Source organism: Pelophylax lessonae (assembly GCF_965119305.1).
Source record: "Pelophylax lessonae genome assembly, chromosome: 5".
NCBI lineage: Eukaryota > Metazoa > Chordata > Amphibia > Anura > Ranidae > Pelophylax > Pelophylax lessonae.
The window spans coordinates 442,610,387-442,631,547 of record NC_138772.1 but is presented as its reverse complement, the minus strand read 5'-3'; the positions used below and the strand labels follow the sequence as shown (position 1 = coordinate 442,631,547).

Below are 21,161 nucleotides of genomic sequence, written 5' to 3'. Positions count from 1 at the left end.
GTCAGGTTTTTTTTTTTTGCCATCTTTGTCCCATTGGGGAAATGTTACTTCACTTCCTATCCCAAAACCAAAACAAGAAGTGAGAGGCAACCCCTCCAAAGTAAGGGAAATCCCTGGTTGTCCCCATGGTGACTAGAATTGGAGTCCCTATTGTAAAATTTCCCCTCTACTACTGTTCTAGGGATAACCCAAAATTTGGGATTTTCTTTCACTTTTGGTGATGATGGTAAAGGTGACAAATATAGAGGGTGTATCCCCCTACCAGTGGCACAGACAGCAATACAAACCTGACCACTCTTCTAACCCCTCTCCACAATAAACACTAAAATTAAAAAATAAATAAAATCCCTTTAGTTATAATTTATAGTTTTTGATATCTTACATTGAACCCATGCAAGAGAGAGCGGAAATGGAAATGTAATGCTCCCCCTCCCCTAGCTAGTACTGTACAGATGGGAATGGCTTGTACTGTAACAAATAGGAATCCACTAGTACTATAACCCATGGGAACGGCTAGTACTGTAGTAGATGGGAACACGACTTTTGATCCCATTTATATCCCGCTGCCACTTGCTAATTTCCAGCCTTGATATACAGACCTATTCAAATCTATGAGACAAAAGGGCGCTGCCAGAAAGGAGGTAAACATCGGAGGCGATTACCGCTGTGATAGAGAGGGAAGAAAGTATCTATGTTGGTGCAGATAAGCATTTGTTATGCTAAGTAGACATGGAACAGTTGAATTCAGAGTCTGAAAAGTGACACATAACTTTCATCGTATGACTTTGATATAATCATGTCTTGATTAGAAAGAAGAAGTGTCTTGTTAGGTGACAAGCTCTGCTTACATGATGTGATATTCTGGTACTGTGGCAATATTTACACCTTATCACTTTGCTGTAATAACGGTTTGTACTGCTGAGGTACAATGGAGTTTAATTTGTACAATGTAATTACTGCCAGAGAGCCGAGGTAATTATTTTCTTTTGTCCCAGGAGCACATCTTGCAGTTCTCCTTTCCTATCAGTAATGTACTTCTATGCATAATTATTAGGAATCCAGGTTGTAAAAAAGCGAAATTGAACACAGAACAGTCTTAAAGGGGATGTGTAATGTTTTTGTACTTAAAGAAGAATTATCAATATCTTTTTTTTTTTTTACATTATTCAGTCCACTGTGGGGCAACATGCATGTAGTACTTTATTCTTTCTTCCTAGTTGTAAAGCTAGCTGCATTATTGGACAGGGTGCCTCCTCTTGGCACACGGCCACCCAGAACCACAGCTAGCAAGGAGACGTATGCTATGTGGGCATTTGTCTCTGGCTCCAGCAAGAGGAATGCGGGGGGGGGGGGGGGGTGAGTCAATCAGCCTCTTTTCCCTCTGTCTGACATCACAGCTAGCTTTACAGGGCCCCTAGCAGTTTGGGAGAAAGTGCTTACATCTACGATGTCCCATGGGGAACAGAATAATGTAAAAAAATAGTGATAATTCATCTTTATTTGGTATATTAAGATTAAAAATATATATATATATATCTGGGAAAATGTGAAATATTGCATATTAATATTTTGCATTCATTAGGTGCCTGCATGTTTGCTTTCACACCTTATACTGGTATCCAGGGTGTTCTTGGTTAGCAAACTTTGATGGAGCTTTAGACTACAGCAGCTGGTTAATATCTATGTAGGGTTCACAGAGAGGTGCAGGGACTGTAGGAGTTCTGTACTCCTCTCTGCTGCTGACTGCTGAGACAGGGGGAGCAGAGAAATGCCGTTCCATGACTGCATGGAGAAGAGCAGGATCTGGCGGAGGAGTTCTGCCCTCCTCTTTGCTGCCAACTGGTAAAACAAGGTGGGGGCAGAGAAAAAAAGGGATACCAAGGCTGCAGAAGATTTGGTCTGGAGGGCTTGTGTTTAGATGCCTGCCTTTCTTTAGTGCTGCCCATTTAGCACTAAACCTTTACCTTTTAAAAATACCATGTCGTCATTTTAAGACCCTCTTTCTAGTCTTGTAAAAAAGGCATTACCTCTCCTTTCTCCTTTGCAATTTGTCTCTTGAGTACTTAACTAGAACATATTGGTATTAATGGAGTGTTCCACAGTTAGTGCTCTTTGCACTTCTTCCTAGCAGCTGTCTTTTCAGCTTGCATATCAGTATATAAGTACCTTGTATTTTAGGGTAGTAAGTGATTTATTTTATGAATTAAAGTAACAAAACATCATTGGTAAATTATGTTGGAGAGTACATTTATTTTACACAGTGAGCTAGATTTTATTTATTGTAGCCATACAAGCAGTGTACAGATGCAGTGACCTATAATAGTCAATCCTGAATCAAAATACACTTGTCCAAAAATAGTTAACTGAAACCTGGTTACCGTGGGCTAATTATGTTTTACCTCGCTGTCTTTTACATTTATTTTAAAAAGTTCAGATGTGAGCTAAAAATATATAGTCAGGGAGGGCCTTATATTATACAGTACAGAAAATAATTATTTTATCCCCTGCAAATTTTGTAAGTTTGCCAACTTACAAAGAAATGAAGGGTCTATAACTGTTATCATAAGTGTATTTGAAATGATAGACAGAATATCAACCAAAACCCTAGAAAAAACACATTATACAAATGTTATAAATTGAGTTGCAATTCAGTGAGTAAAATAAGTGTTTGATCCCCAAACAAAACATGACTTAGTATTTGCGAAGAAACCCTTGTTGGCAAGGGTAAGACATTTCTTGTAGTTGGTTACCAGGTTTGCACACATCTGAGGAGGGATTTTGGTCCACTCTTCTTTACAGATCTTCTCTAAATCCTTAAGGTTTCCTTGCTGTAGCTTGGCAACTCAAAGTTTCAGCTCCCTCCATTTAATTTCTATAGGATTAAGGTCTGGAGACTGGCTAGGCCACTCGATGACCTTAATTTGATGCTTCTTGAGCCACTCCTTTGTTGCCTTGGCGGTATGTTTTGGGTCATTATCATGCTGGAAGACCCATCCATGACCCATCTTCAGTGTTCTGGCTGAGGGAAAAAGGTTCTCATCCAAGATTTTATAATACATAGCCCTGTCCATTGGCCCCTGAATGTGGCAAAGTTGGTCTGTACCTGTATCAGAGAAACAGCCCCATAGTATAATGTTTCTAACTCCGTACTTGATTGTAGGGATGTTGGTCAAAGCCAGAATTTTTCTTCCTCCAAACACGGCGAGTGGAGTTAATGCCAAAGAGCTAAATTTTGGTCTCTTCTGACCACAGCACTTCCTAACAATTCTTCTTTAAATCATTTAGATGTTCATTGGCAATCTTCAGACAGGCCTGTACATGTGCCTTCTTGAGGAGAGGGACCTTGCGGGCGCTGCAGAATTTCAATCCATGACAGCGTATTTTGTTACCAATGGTTCGTTTGGTGACTTTGGTCCAAACTGCTTTGAGATCATTAACAAGCTCCTCATGTGTAGTTCTGGACTGAGTCCTCACTTTTCTCATGATCAACCTTACCTTTTGAGCGAAATCTTGCATGGAGCTCCAGACCAAGGACGATTGATGATTATATTGTATTTCTTCAATTTGTGAATAATCGCTCCAACAGTTGTCTCCTTCTCACCAAGCATATTGCGGATGGTTTTGTAGCCCATTCCAGCCTTGTTCAGGTCTACAATCTTTTCCCTGAAGTCCTTTGACAGCTCTCTGGTCTTGCCCATGCTGGTGAGGTTTGAATGGAAGAAATCGATTCTGTGGACTGGTGTCTTTTATACACACGAGTTGTGATTAGGAGTACCTTAAATTGACAGGACTAATCTGTGTACCACATGAGCACATACTGTAGCCAGTCTGTGGGAGCCAGAATTATTCTTGGTTGGTAGGGGGATCAAATACTTATTTTACTCACTGAACTGCAACTCAATTTATATTATTTGTATCATATTTTTTTCTAGATTTTTGGTTACTATTCTTTCTCTACCTTTTAAAATACACCTATAATAACAATTATAGACCTTTCATTTTTTTTTGTAAGTGGGCAAACGTACAAAATCTGCAAGGGATCAAATAATTATTTTTGCCACTGTAGGAATACACATTCAGAAGATTTTCAGTGTCAGCAGAGTTGAACGGCTAGAATTCATTGTTTATGGCAATTTAAAGTGCATTACATTTTGAAATCGGCAAATAATCACAGAGCCAGCTGTAAAGTAAGATTAGTCAGAGTGTGGAAGGTATTGCAAAGAAAGCGAGAATTGTAGCCCTTCTGCTTAATATTTTAAATGCAGCAGAAAATTGCTTGCCCGGATTATTCTACACATTGATTAGACAAAATAAACACTTGAAATTTTATTTGACATGGCCCATTACACATCAAACATTTGTCCTCCAGGGTAAAGTTATAAAACTAACAGTAAAAAAAAGTTTCGCTCTGTATTTCTACAAAATGTATGTTGCATGAAAAGGACATCATTTTAATCAAAGCCGTCAGTGAAAAATATAAACACTTTTATTTATTGGCAGATTTTATTTTAATTAAATGGTTATGAAAAGAATGGTGACTAATAGAGCAACAAACATTGGACAGTACTTAATTCATAGTACTTATACACACACCCCCTAAAGACATACCCACGGCGTGAGAGCCATGGCCCCCCTCCCATGGGATAAAATGAGGGAGGGCTAAAAGGTGATGTTCACCAATGCACCAACCACTTGAGCGCCACAAAAATACAAAAACACACATAAGGCAAATATGCAACTGCCAGGTGAAAACCTACGTTTGTGAGTAGATGTCTTTATTATTTTATTCATATTTTTTATTACATCTGTTGGATAATGCACTAGGCCAGTGCACCCTTTTTTCTTTTTCTATATATAATGTACCTATCTGCGTAATAAAACGTCATTTTTAGTGTAATATTTTTTTTTATTATAAAAGTAAAAATAAAGCTAGTGCCATATTTGACACTGTTTTTGATAAACTAACGCATCATTATCTTGTTCGATGGATGTAAGCTCAATTCTCAATGATTCCTCAAGGTGCTCTTCAGATATTTTGGTTCTAACTTTGCCCTTTGTGTGTTAACTTTTAAAATAGTCGTTCACAAATATACATGCTGCTGAAAACGAATGATATGAATAAGGCATGATTGTGACTAGGGGATATTTTTCTTTGGGAAGATAAATTCCAGTAAAGGGACACTGTCAAATTTTTCTTTGTATGTCCGCTACCTGTAAATGCAATTTTCCAAAAAATTCCCCTCAAAAAAAATCAAAATTTTTAAGTAAGATTAGGATTTTGTGTTGGGCTGCATTCACAGTTGTGTTGGGCCACAGATTGGACACCCCTGGTTTAGGACAATAAACATTGCAAAAATGTAATGCCTACGTCTATAGAGCAGGACCTGTTGCACAAATACCACCTAAACCTGGGCATGCTGGATTCACTATAGAGCTAATGAAGAATATAGATAGATCATGCATGACCTCTTGGTCGGATACAGTTTGACACAACGATTTTACATCTAATGGGCTCTATTGGGTGGGATGACGAGACATGGACTCTTTATTGGCTGTAAAATTCCCCCCTACCCGACAATTTCTTTCAGATTCACCCCTCCCCCCCTTAGTACCTGCAAGCCTTTTCAATTAAATCACCCCTACTTCTCTCTCATTATTTTGGGTCAGAACTTTCACCTCTCTTCCCCTCCTCCTTTTATATAACCCTGAAAACTCTTCAGCTACACAGGTTTTTCCCTGCAGGATTCATCCCTCGCCAGTCCCATCAATTCTTCACAAGTACCTTCAGAATATTCCTTCCCCTACTCCTTATCAGACACTTTGACATGGTGTTAAGCCTAGTACACACTACTACATTTATATTTTTTAATCCCAGCGGGCTGAACAAAAAAAAAAACTGACAGCTCAGGTCGGAGCCTCTGCTAACAAACCGATGTTAGTACAGCAATCTCCCCTGCTGTTCTGTTGTGTTCTGACAGGGGGACACCCCCTGTCAGAACACTCCGGTTAGTCCATTTCAACAGAAGTGTCGGACCTGCTGCAGTACACGGGCTGAATGTTAGCCGGATTGTATTGAACCATCCGATGCAGCCTGATATTCAGCCCATGTGTACAAGGCTTTAGAGTTATCACAAATGGTAACATCCACCAGCACCAGTTTCCCAGAGTGACCCTAGAACACACCTGCAGGGCATTTTTTCTGGAACAATACCAGGAGTTTTTTTTCCCATGCTGCAAGTAATGCCAGTTTGGAAATGGTTTTTAAAGGTAGCTTTTTTTTTTTTTTATTTATCATAATACCATTATGTCTGTGTTTTATCCAGTTATGAATCTCCATACAAATTTCCTGGTCAGTCTTTAAATGTCATGTGCTCATCTTTTCTATATTTTTTGTTGGACCTAGGAAAAAATCCAAGTAAAAACGATAGGCTGCATGTACACTGGCTTAAGAAAAACACTCCTAGCAGCAGCTTTTGAGCATTTTTTTTTTCTGCTTCTAGAAGCAAATAGTGTTATCCTATGTGTCCATGCATACGATTTTAGTCTAGAAGCGTTTTTTCAGCTTCTTCAAACAGAGACAAAAATGTTTATGTATTTTTTTTTTTTTTTTGGGGAGCAATTTGCCAGCAGAAAAAAAAGCTGACTGCTCCTAACTTCTGCTAAAAGCTGGCACAAAAGTGCTTTTCATCCAGCATTTTTTTTGGCACTTTTTCTTTTTTTTGTAGCTTATAGTGTATGGAGCCTTGTGAAATAAAACATTTTTTTTTTTTTTTTAAGTAAATAAGGTTTAATTTATTCCTGAATGTAGAAAAGAAAAATATTAAACCCTTGATTCATATTTTCAGTGGGTTTCACTACTACCTATTACCAGGAATGGTAGAAGGAATATTTTAAAGTTTGATGTTTGGGTCAAAAGCCAAACAATTTATATTGCCTTGTTTTTAGAATAAGAAATAGAGGTTAGTTTTAACATTTCCTGCAAAATGTTACAATGGATTTTTACACAGTGGGAGTTGAATCATTTATTTTATCCTGACGACACATTTCTCAAACTGTTAACTCTCTGAATTTTTTACCCCATCAGCCATCTGAAAAACAACTAATTCTACCATTTTACAAAAGTAGGAAATAAATTATGCTGTATCCTTTGTACAATGTGATAAAATGATGCTTCTGTGTTGTGTCTTTCAGCTTGAACGAGATGCTTATGTCCAGGCATTAGCAAGGTTTACATTATTAACTGTAAGCTCTGGAATTACGGAGATGAAACAGAAGAACATAGATACCATCAAAACTCTCATCACTGTGGCTCACACAGATGGAAACTACTTGGGTAGCTCATGGCATGAGGTACTGTCCTCCAGTCGGTCGGTTTGCTGTGTCAAGGACAAAAATAATGAGATTAGTGGTGACAATATTAATGTTTGCTTTGTGATGCATATCTATTTACATGAATAGGAAGCACATAATTATAACAATTGTATATATTTTCCATTGGCAATACTTAATATATTTCTAGTTATCAGCAGTGGGCTGTCCCCATTTATCTCTTGTTAAGCCCTCAAAGTTGCTTTGAGCTCCAGGCTTACAGTCTAGGCAAAGCTGAAATGATCTCTGACTGCCTGGCTAATCTTGCATAACTGACATCAGGCTGGGTAAACACTAGTCGAATAATGAGCAAAAATTGGTACGGAAATTCTTAGGAAAATTTGTATGAAAATTGTCAAAACATTTGAATGTCATTTGAAAGTAGTTCAAGATTTGCTTGCTTTTAACATTGGATTTTGGAATGATTGGACTTTTCCAAACAAAAACCACATACACCAGGGGGCATTTTATTGTTGGCTGCATCAGCATTATGTTTGCCTTCAAAGGGCCAGCTGTATCTGTAAGACTATATAAATGTATCTAGTCTTTAGCATATTAAATAATTGCCTTTGCATTTGATTATTGCTGGTTTTAGTAATAACTTAAGACTTAAGCTATGAAGGACAGGTTCAGACTGGCATGGAACCCACTCACACCCCTATAGCAGATGATGCAAGTCTGAAAAGAAGGGTTGCACACCGCTGGTATGATCCTCAGTTAACTTTACTGGAAACTGCTCAAACAGAACATGTTTCTGCCATGGTGTTCTATCTGAGCTGTCTCCAATATAGTTTCTTGTGGGTGATATAAGCGGTGTGGGACCCTCCTTTTAAACTGGGAAAGCATTTTTTTAATCTCATAAGCAGATCTCCAGAGGGCCCCCCCCCACACCATATGAAGTTACGAGTCAAAGAGTTCCCCACCCTCTCTTACATCACAGTGCATCCCCCTTACCTTGTGTTGCTGCCAGGAAGAAGGTGGGGTGGGGGTGGAGCTGGGGAACAGAAAGTGCAGGGTCCAGAGAAGGATCAGAAGATGGCTGGAGTTGGCTACTATGTCTGCTGATTGCTGAGACGAGGCAGAGATGTGGGGCTGCACAGAGAGGCGCAGGATCTGTAGGAGGAGTTCTGTCATCCCCTCTGCTGCCGGCTGCTAAGAAAGGGAACAAGGGGGGCATAGGTGAGCCTTCCTGCAGGTGCACGGAGAAACGCAGGATTTGACGGAGGAGTTCTGTCCTCCACTCTGCTGCTGACTGCAGAGATGAGGGGGGTTCTATAGCTGTAGGAGATGAGCGAGACCACATGAAATGGCTTGGCGGGGCCACATGTAATGGCTAGGCGGGCCGGATTTGGCCCGAAGGCCTTGTGTTTGACACATGTAGCATAGACTGTTAGAAATACATACGTTCCAGAACAATTTTCCATCCTTCTCCTTAGAACTTTCTCGTAACTGCAGTCAAACATGAACTTCCATCTGACCCCACTCTGATTAGAAAATGGGACCAACTTTCTTACAACAAAAAATATATCAAACAGAAATTCTACTAGTGTATACCCAGCTTTAAGACTAAGACAGAATATTGTTATCAATCATACAGACTTTATCAGTAAGGCTAGATAAGCAGAACACTTGTAGCTGCACCATGTACATTCAATATTCACTCTATAGCCTGTGTCAACTGACTTTGGAGTTGTGCTGGTGGCATCAGTTTGAGACGATTCTGAGATCATTCAGAATTCATTGCCAGGTGCATTTGATCTGCAGTTGACCTCCTTTTGACCTGTTTTTGACTCTTTAGGCGGGTTTTGCATACTTATAGACTGGAAGTAAACAAAAGTTTGTTGGCACATGCCCTATTGTATAGCTAGATCGCCATTAGGACCTTCGGCATCTGACACTTCTCAGATCGTTGGGATCTCCCTGCTGCGTGCATTGGTTCCACCTACCATCTTCAGCATCACAGCATCGGAGCAGCAGGAACATTCTTATGACAAAATGACCAGTGAGTGGAACTGCCATGTGCAGCAGGGAGATGCAAGCATCTGACACACTGGAATTGTTGGATGTCGAAGATGCTAGCAGCAATTATATCTCTGCAAGAACACAAATATTTGGTCTTGGTAAGTAGCATTAGATATGTATAATAATGAGATGATGTAAGGATTATTGTATCCCTAACGAGAGCATCCCTTCGAACCATAATATTGCTTTTTAATTTGGTTGCACTAAAATTTTGCTCTGAGTGTGCATTACAGATATGCAAATAGCATCATGTGGCTTATAAAATATTTTTTCCTTTACAAAATAGATCCTGAAGTGCATCAGTCAGCTGGAACTTGCACAGTTAATAGGCACTGGAGTGAAGCCTCGCTACATCTCTGGGACGGTGAGGAATAAAGAAGGGTTGTTCTCTGGAACCAAAGACCAGGCATCTGATGAATTTGTTAGTCTTGGCCTAGGTTAGTAGGATAATTCATATTTGTTTTTTTTCTATTTATACAGCTTTGATGTTTTGTTCTTGCTTTGCTGACTATGTGGAATCTCATAAGCTTTAACATGATGTTTAATTTCAGAAGTAATTTTCAATATTTTTAAATGTGCAGCTTTCATTATAGGGGAACTTTATCCCCAAGTAAGTCCAAAGGCTGGCTGCCTTTGGACCTGACCACCTGAGGTTAGGTTCTTCTGTAGGCTGATCAACAGCCTTTTGAGGAAGTTATCTGAAGATCGCTTCCTTGTTTTTCTGTTAGGTGAATGTTCTTAGCTGTTTTGCTGAGATTCCTGCCCCTTGCTCCACAGCTTTGGATACTTATTTTGACAATGGCAGATCAAATGATTCTTAAAACCATTTTCTGAATCGAGGTTAGGCAGATCATGCAAAGTAACTCTTTAAAGGGTAACTCCACTTTCGTGGGGAAAAAAATAGCAAATAAAGAAAACATAATATAGCGTATGCAATTGCGACACAAGTCATATTGTAATTAAATGGTATTAAAAATGACCGTTCCTTTTCAATCTGCAGCCAATGTAATTTTCTTAAAATGCAATATGGCTACCTGGAGTTATGTGCACAGAATGTGTACTGAACACACCCTAGAAACATTTACTGCTTGTATGATTGGGTCAGCAATTTTCCCAGAAGTCTGTCTAAGATTTCAGGCATCCCCTGCAACAAAAATGTCATTTTTGATGAGATACTACCAAAAGGAATGTGTCTAAAAGGATGCAGGCCCAGCAGATTTCCTCATTAGTGCTCTGCAGTTGCACAGCTGATTGATAATTATGAAACCACCCATTACACCCACTCAGCGCAGAGGAACAAATAGTGATTTCTTTAGAATAACAAAAGGTAGGAATCTGCAACAAAGGTTGTTATAATCCTTGCAATGTACATAGATCACCCAGAGGGGAATGTTTTTTTTTTTTTTTTTTTCTCAACAAAAGTGGAGTTACGCTTTAAGGCCCCAGAAACACCTATAGGTGTTTTAGTGGATACATCCTGCTCATTCTTCTGGTGTAGACCGTCATCACTGCCACCTATGTAGGGGTACTGCTTGTGCAGTGTAGCTGCCTTTGTTAGTTGGGGTAGGTACCCTTAGGTTCCTACCAGTCTCAGGGGTCTTTTTGGCTACCCTATGGAATATTAAACTGTGAAGTTCTCCCTGGATATTTAGTGCAAGATGGGTTGTCTGCCAGGTAAGCTCATTCTTATACCATTACGTTCCTTCCTTGAATTCCAAGGGTTTGGAATGTAAGCCTTTTGCTTGTAGACTAGCTGGTCTCCTCTTGTGGACCCATTTTTAGGTCCTTGGTTCCTTCTGGGAGCCTGTTCTTCTGTGGGGTTTTTTATTTATTTTACCATATTGCATTGTTGGTCAATTTTTTCCTTGTATCAGAAAATTGCAATGATCCGCCTGTTTTACCGTTTATTTTTTCCAGCACCTTGTTGGTGCTGGTCTGTGTTCCTTCAGGATGCTTTCCTTCCCCTTGATGGTAATCTCTTTCCCCTGTTTTTGAGCCTTAGATTGATCTTCTGTGGTTTTTGTCATATTGCCTTGCATGGGGACTTCATCACATTTGCGTCTGCTTTGAGCAGTGGTCCTTCTGGTACTCCTGTGCTACAGATGGTTCCTAGTCTTATTAGGTCCTGTCAGTGATTGTTGCCTACCTTTAAGTTGGACTGTCTTTGGGTGCCAAGACTGTTTCTGCATTTCTCTGTGTTTTATGTTGGCCCTATATATTGCTTTTTTTTGCAAAACTGAGGCATTCCAGGTAGAGAGAGCTATACAGGGGCTGGCTTAAAATCTTTCTGTTTGCCAGTGTCTATAGGACTGCAGTGTAACCCAACAATTTCTGAATTCCTTTGACGCACTCGAACAAAAACATTTTTTGACAATTACAAAAATCTCATTAATTAACTACAGTGTTGTAGATACCCAATACCACTCCGTTTGGGTTTACATCTACTTAAACAGAATTTTCTTGTCACAATGGCAAGAAAGTGGGGTTCCCAGAGAAAGCCAGGACAAACAAATGTTTTAAAAATGATTTGTGAAATTATCGCTTCCTGGTTTTAAATGGGCCTAAAAAAATTCCAGACACTGAGTAGATTGCTCACCTGGCAAAATGAATGTTCATTTAGCTTGGTGAACAATGTGAAGCTGTGTTCACTTCAATCATCCAATCATGTAAGTGCGCAAATCCGTCTTTAATTTCCCTCAAATGATTAGGTGTTCAAAGTGAAGATAGCTCCTTCTTCATCAAGCTAAAACATTCACTTTTCAAATGGAGAAATCTCTATTCTTTTATCAACCCTGAAGTGTTCCAGCTCAGATTTGGTTTTGGACCCCCATAGCTGCAAGGCAAGACTAATAAGAACTAAGCTGTGGTAGAAGTGCTACCTATTTGTCATGTTGCATACTGGGTGGGAATTCCAGGCTTTGCAATAATTAACTCTGCTCATTTCCATTTCTCTGTATTAATAGTTGGAGGGAATGTTGACTGGAAACAAATGGCAAGTATACAGGAATCCATAGGAGAGACCAGCTCCCAGAGTGTTGTTGTAGCTGTTGACAGGTATGTATGATATGGTTTGATTTTGTCTAGTTTTTCTGAACTATCTGTGCAGACTTAGCTTGTTATGGTGATGGGGGACTTCTTAAAATGATAGGTATTTATATTACATCACTTCCATTAAAGTTTAGAAAGTGTTTATTTCTCATTTGAAGGAAACTTGTGCAAATAGAAAGATAGAACTGCCATTGCTGATTTTGGGATTTCAGGAAATCCTAGTTACCTGGTTCTAAGGTTGATCAGAGACCTTACATTTCTTTTTTGGATTGCATAATTGTTTTATGTCAGTGTCTAAGACAGCATTGATCACTGTGACAGCCAGGAAACTGTTATTTTCAAAGCAGATCAGCCATATCAGTCTCCATATATCTTGTAGTCCATGGACAGAGAGTGGAGCTGTGAAGGCTGTTGCTTTTTCCACAATGGCGAGTTGTTTTTTTGCACATCACAATATTATAGCCAGGAATGCAGCAGTGTCAGTTCACCCAAAACTGATGTCTTCGTTTTTGGTAGATGCCGGAGAGTTAAATCACCTGACAGTTTCCTTTACCCTTCAGGGATTGATACTGCGATATGTGGACATGTCTGCACACCTGTTGTGGCAATTATGAGAGGTTACTTCTGCAATAAAGTGAAGCGCAACACACAACAAAAAATACTGTGTTCAAAATAAAAAGTCTACAAATCCACTGTAAAAAATCAATAAATTCAGCAAAATGTACACAGTCCAAAACCCAGTGCTCTGTGCCTCGCAGCAATTAGTATGCAAGTCTTCTTTGTGACAAGTGTTCATCCACCACCAGAAGCAATGCCTTGTCACCTCCCACAAATAGATCAATCGCTCATCTAACACGTTACACTCTCTCTGCATGATTCTCCTCTATCCCTTGTATCTCTCTGAGGGCCAGGATCCACCTCCTCTTACGAGATCCACCAAGCGCTTATAAGGGACAAAAAAGGCAATACCAAAGTGCTCTCCATTTGCAATATATTTATTAATCCCCCGCCTAATTAAAACACTTACAATATCTTTATAAAACTTGCGCATATAAAAATCTCTGGTCAGCCAGCTCACCAATGTGGATGCGATTGCGGACTGGGCTCCTCCCTCCTAGACGTGTTTCGGCCTCCTATTGGGCTTCTGAAGTATTCAGGGAACCAAGATACCGGAGCCCTTAAAGTGTTGCTAAACCCACAACAGTAAAATCTGTCTGTAGATGCAGAATAGCATGCTTGTTATACTCACTGTGTAAAAAGGCTGTGTGATCCTGTATGCACAGATCCTCCCTCTCCTGCAGTGTCACTCTGGACAAGTCCTGGTAAAACAATGAGTGTAGTACATCTGCACATGCTCAGTTTGGTCTCTATAGCTGAGCTATTCAGGTCACATGAAATTGATATCACACATGTGGGTGTGTATACAGATCCTAAATTACAGCCTAGTCCCTCCCTCCTCCATGCCCAGTAACTAAAAAAGAACACCATGGGTGGGAAGTCACATCTTGATTGATGGATGATCTGCCTCCCATAAAAGTATGAAGACACAGGCTGTAGTGGATTTCATGAGGCAGTGATTCCATAAATGAGATAACACCACTGTACATGTTTTTGCAGTGTTCTTTTTTGACTTCTTAACAGCATCAGTTACAGCCTGCAGACATGCATTTTGAGGTCATAGTTATTTCTAAACTTTTAAAAATAAATTTATAAATAATAAAGATCATGCCAAAAATGTGCTATCTTTTCTTTTTTTCATATTTGTGATGCTTCTTTCTATCTTTCCGTGGCTTTCTTTTCTCTCTCTTCTGTCATCCTTATCCCACCTGGCAACCCACTGCAACCTTGCTAACACCCCACCCCCTGCCATCCTCATTCTAATCTTCATCACACCTGGCAACCCAGTGCAACCTTCCGAACACACTACCCCCTGTCATCCTCATGACACCTGGCAACCCACGGATACCTTGCTAACACCCCACCCCCTGTCATCCTCCTCCTCATCTTTATCACACCTGGCACCCGGCTGCACCCTTGCTAACACCCTCCCCGTCATCCTCATCAATCATGGTACCCCACTGATACCTTGCTAACACCCCACCCCCTGTCATCCTCGTGTTCATCACACCTGGCAGCCCACTGAAACCTTGCTAACACACCACCCCCTGTCATCCTCATCACACCTGGCACCCGACTGCAACCTTGCTATTACCCCACCCCCTGTCGTCATCATCCTCCTCACACCTTGCACCCCACTGCAACCTTGAAAATACCCCACCCCTGTCATGCTCATCCTCCCCACACCTTGCTCCCCATTGCAACGTTGCTAACACCCACCCCCTGCCATCCTCATCAATCCTGGTACCCCACTGATACCTTGCTAACACCCCACCCCCTGTCATCCTCGTGTTCATCACACCTGGCAGCCCACTGAAACCTTGCTAACACACCACCCCCTGTCATCCTCATCACACCTGGCACCCGACTGCAACCTTGCTATTACCCCACCCCCTGTCATCCTCATCCTCCTCACACCTTGCACCCCACTGCAACCTTGAAAATACCCCACCCCTGTCATGCTCATCCTCCCCACACCTTGCTCCCCATTGCAACCTTGCTAACACCCACCCCCTCTCATCCTCATCAATCCTGGTACCCCACTGATACCTTGCTAACACCCCAACCCCTGTGCACCCCACTGCAACCTTGAAAATACCCCACCCCTGTCATGCTCATCCTCCCCACACCTTGCTCCCCATTGCAACCTTGCTAACACCCACCCCCTCTCATCCTCATCAATCCTGGTACCCCACTGATACCTTGCTAACACCCCAACCCCTGTCATCCTCATGTTCATCACACCTGGCAACCCACTGAAACCTTACTAACACACCACCCCCTGTCATCCTCCTCACACCTGGCACCCCACTGCAACCTTGCAAACACCCCACCCCCTGTCTTGCTGATCCTCCTCACACCTGGAACCCCACTGCAACCTTGCTAACAACCTACCCTCTGTCATCCTCATCTTCATCACACTTGGCACACTACTGCCAGCTTGCTAACACCTTACCTCCTATCATCCTCACCCTTCTCACACCTGGCACCCCCCTGCCGCCTTGTGAACACCCCACCTCCTGTCATCCTCATCCCCCTTATAACCCACTGCCAGCTTCCAAACACCTGCATTGAGAAAGCAGCTTATTCCAATGTTGAGAGGACAAGGGTCCCTTCCCCACAAATGTGTGTTGGTGGGTAATGTGGTCTGTGGATGGGGGCTTATTGCAATATAGGACATTATGTTAACAATAAAAATGCCACCCCAGGTGAATGATTACATGTTACTAAACCCACAACCGTAAAATCAGTCTGTATATGCAGTAAAGCATGCTTGTTATACCCTGTAGTGTGGATCCTAAGGGGTTAATCATGTGCATTGTGTAAAAAGGCTGTTTGATCCTGTCTTCTCTGATCATCTTCTTCCTCCACAGACTCCAAAAAATAACCTAATATTTACAGAGTCTATAGAGTCAGGCTGCTCAGTTTGGTGTGTATTGCTAGAGAGTTTTTTTTATTTTTCTCTTGGGAGTGTACATGTGATCAGCACAGGGCCAATCAGCACTGTCCAGACATGTCCAGACAGAACATGGGTCTTGAAGCCTGATAGGGCAATCATGGGAAAAATGAAAACCCCTCCTACAAGCTATCAGCACATGCTGATACAAGTCACAAGATTGCTCTAACTGCTATATACAGCTGATGAAAAAAGGTATTTATCAGTTTATATTTACTAAATTAATTCCATTTCCATTTTCTGTGTGCTGTGGAAGACCAGATATAGTGTACTGTGGGAGACCAGATATAGTGAATGCAGGTTCTGGGTTTAGTAACCCTTTAAATAGCCGAAGTCTGGCCATTAAGGCAGTCTGTAAAGACTATAATGTGGTGAGGGAGGCCTTGCAGAAGGAGGAACGTAGGCATGAGGGGGAATATGCAGCTGCCCCGGGTGATGTAACTTGTGCAGCCCTAGAGGGAGCCAAGCGTCAGCTTTCCTTGTTTGATACTAACTTGGCGCATACTACCTTGCTTCATAGAGCGGAGTCCCTTTTTGAAAAGGGTGATAAAAATGGCAAATTATTGGCATTGCTTGTGGGGGATCAGAGGGCACCGGTTAGCGTTCCCTGCATTCGTTCCCAAGCGGGGGAGTTGGTTAAGGATCCTGTGGCCAATATGAATATCTTTGTAGAGTATTACTCTGGGGTATATTCTCTGATACCTGTATATGATGAGGCAGAGTTGATGGGTCTTCTCTCTGATCTTCCTATACCTGTTCTGGAAGCTGATGACAGTGCCTGGCTTGATAGGGATATTAGAGATAGAGGAAGCTATTCTTTCTTCCCCCCCCCCCCCCCCCCGCACAAATCTCCGGGCCCCGATGGGTTCCCAGGTGAGTGGTATCGACAATACTCTGATACACTAACACCCAGATTGCAATCACTACACTCCTATTGCTTTGAACATGAGGAGAACATCATTTATGTTGGAAGCATATGTAATTTTCCTGCCTAAACCGGGCAAGGATCATACATGTTTCTCCTCGAATAGGTCGGTAGCCCTCCTCATCGCTAATCTAAAAATCTTTATGAAGGTCTTGGCTGCTAGGCTGTTAGTGGTACTTCCAGCCCTAGTTGATATTGATCAAAGGGGCTTCATGCCAGGGAAGTCCACTGACACTAATCTCCATCGTCTTTTTAACCACCTGCAAATTTCACATAAGACGATGGTGACTAGGGCAGTGGTGTCGCTGGACATAGCCAAGGCCTTTGATTCTGTGGATTGAGGGTATATGAAGGTACTATTGAAGCGTATGGGATTTGGTCCAAGTAACTGTAAGTGGGTGTCTTTATTGTGTAATGAGCCCCAGATGGTGTTGAAAATAGGGTCCTCGATATCTCCTTGCTTTAGGGTTGGCAGAGGAATCAGGCAGGGTTGCCCGTTGTCGCCCTTCCTGTTTTCTGATCGAACCATTGGCTGTGGCGTTGCGCTCCTCCCCTGAGGTAGGTGCATTTGAGGTTGGCTCTATCAGAGAATGTCTGCCATTGTAGGCGGACGACATGTTGTTGTTTTTACAGGATCCGGGTCCGTCTCTCTGAGCAGTTTTGGAAATTTTGTATATATTTGCTAAATTTTCCGGCCTTAAAGTGAACTGGGAAACATCGACCATTCTCCTGCCTGACCCGGGCACTAGCCAATGCAGCGTTGCCGTTGCAATGGTTTACTAGCTTCACATATTTAGGGGTTTGCATTTCTGCAAGGGTGGTGGATTCCCTTAATCTGAATCCGTTGCCTCTGCTGGACCTCCTTAAAAGAATGGCGGAGATATGGAAGAATCTCCCTTTGTCGTTTTTGGGACGAACAAACCTCTTAAAAAATAAAGATCCTCCGGTATTTTTTCTGCAATTCTCCTATATGGGTCCCATGTTCCTTTTTCCGTTGGGTGCATGGCTTAATTGGTTCGTTCATATTGGGAAACTCACCTCCCAGGATAAGTCTCTGGGCTCTTCAGCAGCCCTGGGGACAAGGGGGGCCTTGCATTGCCGGATTTGTACAAATATTTTCTGTCTGGCCAAGGAGTTTTTGCGCGCAGATGGCTCCTTGTAGATGATGGGGATTCTTCCACAGTGTTAGAGGCAGCAGTGCTGGGTTCATATGAGAGCCTTCGTCTCCTGGTGTATCATGGTCCTGGGGCCCAATTTCCCTTAACGGGGACAATGCGAGCTACTATTAAGGCTTGGGATAATGCTCAGGAATTGCTGGCACCTGCATCTGGCTCCCTATCGCTGGCCTCGCCGATGTGGTTGAATCCTTGTTTCCTCATTTTCTCTCCATTCCTGATCCTGTTATATGGGCATCCAAAGGGGTTAAGACCTTGGGTGGTATCACCAGGGGTGGCGCATTATCTCAATTTGCCGATCTGAAACAAAGATTTAGCGTAGCCCAACCCGTATCTCTTCCGTTACCTTCAATTGAGACACGCATTCATCTCCCAGTTTGGCCCCACCAGGGTGGAAATTAAGCCCTCTGCCTTGGAGAACATCATACTGGATGAAGCCATGAAAAAAACGTTGTCGGAATTATATAAGGAATTCTTCCATGTTTCTCGCCCCTCGGTAGCCAATTGTAGAGAACAATGGGTGATGGAGGAGTGGATTGGGATGATGTATGGAGTTTCCCCTTTGCACATTTAGTATCTGCAAGGGATCGGTTAATTCAATTTAAATTCCTGCATAGGATATACTATACTCCTGCAAGACTATCTAACATTTACCCGGGGACCTCGGCGGAGTGTTGGCACTGCTCATACGCTCTGGCTAACTTTAGACATATATTTTGCCACTGCCCGTCAGCTCAGGAGTTCTGGACTGCTGTTGTGCACTATGTTGTGGAGATCACCTCTGTGCCGGTGCCTATGACCATATCCACATGTCTGCTTGGTCTAGTGGAAAACCTGGCACCAACTAGCATCTTACTCAGTCCGCTTTTATCCTATGCTCGCAAGGCGCTGATCCTCTATTGCAAAAAGCCAATGACACCCTCTATATCTTTTTGGAAAGGACTAGAATAAGGTAACTCCGTTCTATAAAAGCCACATATTTGAGCAGAGACTGCCCAAAGAAGTTTGAAAGGTATGGAAGATCTGGCTGGAGATCCCTGCCTCTGTCGCATAAGGTAGTTAGAATAATGGATACTTGGGTGAGAATTGGATTGAAGGTGATGTAGAAGGTGCTTGACTATGTGCTCAAATACATTATCATCCTAGAGGCTGCATATGTATGTGTTTTATTGTATGTATAGGATTGATTATCCATGTCTCCTAAGAGGGACTTATATTCTGGGATGGTGAAGTTGCCTGTAGGGTGGTGAACCTGGTTGGGTAGGGAATGGAAGTTTGTGGGGGGGGGGTGCTTTTGATGAGGCTTTTAGTTTTGTATTTTCCACCCTGTGTAGCTAGCTTTTTTTTTTTTCTTTTAAGGTTTTGTATATTCTGCCCTGCGGGCGAGTTTTTTTCTAAAAAAGCAAAAAAAAAAAGAAATTGACAAAGAATATGGCCTAAGTCTACTTGCATATTCATCACACCTGCCACAATGCAATCTGTAACCCCGAAAGGGATGTTATCCTTTTGTCTCGCAGACTTCAATGAAGTCGGAACTAGAAAAACACATTAGGGACACCCAATCCAATTACAATACAGGACATCCCTTCCCTCGATATATTATTCTACATCTCTGGCTGCTACATTGCATTGTCTCTTACAATACGATATTATACAACAATTTTAACTTCAGGTTTTATATATTTTTGGTAAATAAAATTGTTGCATAATAATGTATTGTGAGAGACAATGCAATGTAGCAGCCTGAGGTGTAGAATAATATATTGGGGGAAGGGGAGGTCTGGTATTATTGGATTGGGTGTCCCCAATGTGTTTTTCTAGTTCCGACTTCATTGAAGTCTGTGAGACAAAAGGATAACATCATTTCCGGGGCTGCAGATTGAATTGTGCCATGTGTGATAAATATGCAAGTATTCTTAGGTTATTGAAGGGCTCGGATATCTTGGCTCCCTACTTACTGAAGAAGCCCAATAGGAAGGAGGGGCCAAGTCTGTGACGTCACACCACTGCCGCGATCGCATCTATAGTGGTGAGCTGGCTGACGAGATTTTTTAGGTTTTTTTAATTACGCTCTGGATTAATATTTTGCAAATGGAGAGCACTATGGTGTTGCCTTTTTGTCCCTTATAAATTCTTGGTGGATCTCATGAGAGGAGGTGGACCCTGGCCCTCAGAGCGATACAGGGGATAGAGGAGAACCGTGCTGGGAGAGTATAACATCATTCGGATGTGTTAGATGAACAATTGATCTATTTGTGGGAGGTGACCACAGGCATTGCTTCTGGTGGTGGATGAACACTTGTCACAAAGAAGACTTGCATACTAATTGCTGCGAGGCACAGAGCACTGGGTGTTGGACTGTGTACATTTTTCTGAATTTATCGATTTTTTTATTTTTTTTTACAGTGGATATATGGACTTAATTTGAACATAGTATTTTTTGTTCTGTTTTGTGCTTCACTTTATTACAGAAGTATTCAAATTTTATGGTGAGGTGAAACACCTAATGGTGTTAAAGCAAGTGTCACAGAAGATTTTTCAATTAATGGTCACTTTGATTTTGTAATATTTGATCACACTGACAGTGATTTGTTATTATTTTGAGTATATAGAATTATAGATATGTGGTAGCGCAGATTGAATTAATATAGAATTATAAAAAGGTTTTCTATTCCGCCATTTTATATTATGAAGGATGCAGCAGGAGGGCAGAGAAATAAAAAAAAAAACTTACAGGTGGACAGCAATGAGTGGAGAATTACACATACTGGCTTCCAGATCACTGCAGCCGGAACAGAATGCTATGGTTTAGTGTGCGGGGCAGTGTGAACGGGGCCCTAGGTGAACTTAAAAGAGGGTGAAAAATTAAGAGAGCTTGTCACTAGTAATGTTACCTAAACGTTCCAGCAAGCAGAATGTAGGATATCGATATGGAGTCTGCAGAATCACAGACTTAGGGCAAATGGGTGATACGCAGGAATACGTGCATTACTTTATGTATGTCCTACTGATACACTCCTTTTTTTTTTTGGTACCCACTACCACTTCT

The 21,161-nt window shown here is 41.6% G+C and overlaps 1 protein-coding gene across 1 annotated transcript in view; it reads left to right on the top strand.

The window, feature by feature from the left end:
- ARFGEF1 (ARF guanine nucleotide exchange factor 1) overlaps nucleotides 1-21,161 on the top strand; it is a 319,100-nt gene that overhangs the window by 231,108 nt on the left and 66,831 nt on the right. The window contains exons 21-23 of the mRNA XM_082258428.1: nucleotides 7,192-7,350; nucleotides 9,677-9,827; nucleotides 12,360-12,444. Of these exons, the coding sequence (XP_082114554.1) occupies nucleotides 7,192-7,350; nucleotides 9,677-9,827; nucleotides 12,360-12,444 (395 nt within the window). The remainder of the gene's footprint in view (nucleotides 1-7,191; nucleotides 7,351-9,676; nucleotides 9,828-12,359; nucleotides 12,445-21,161) is intronic.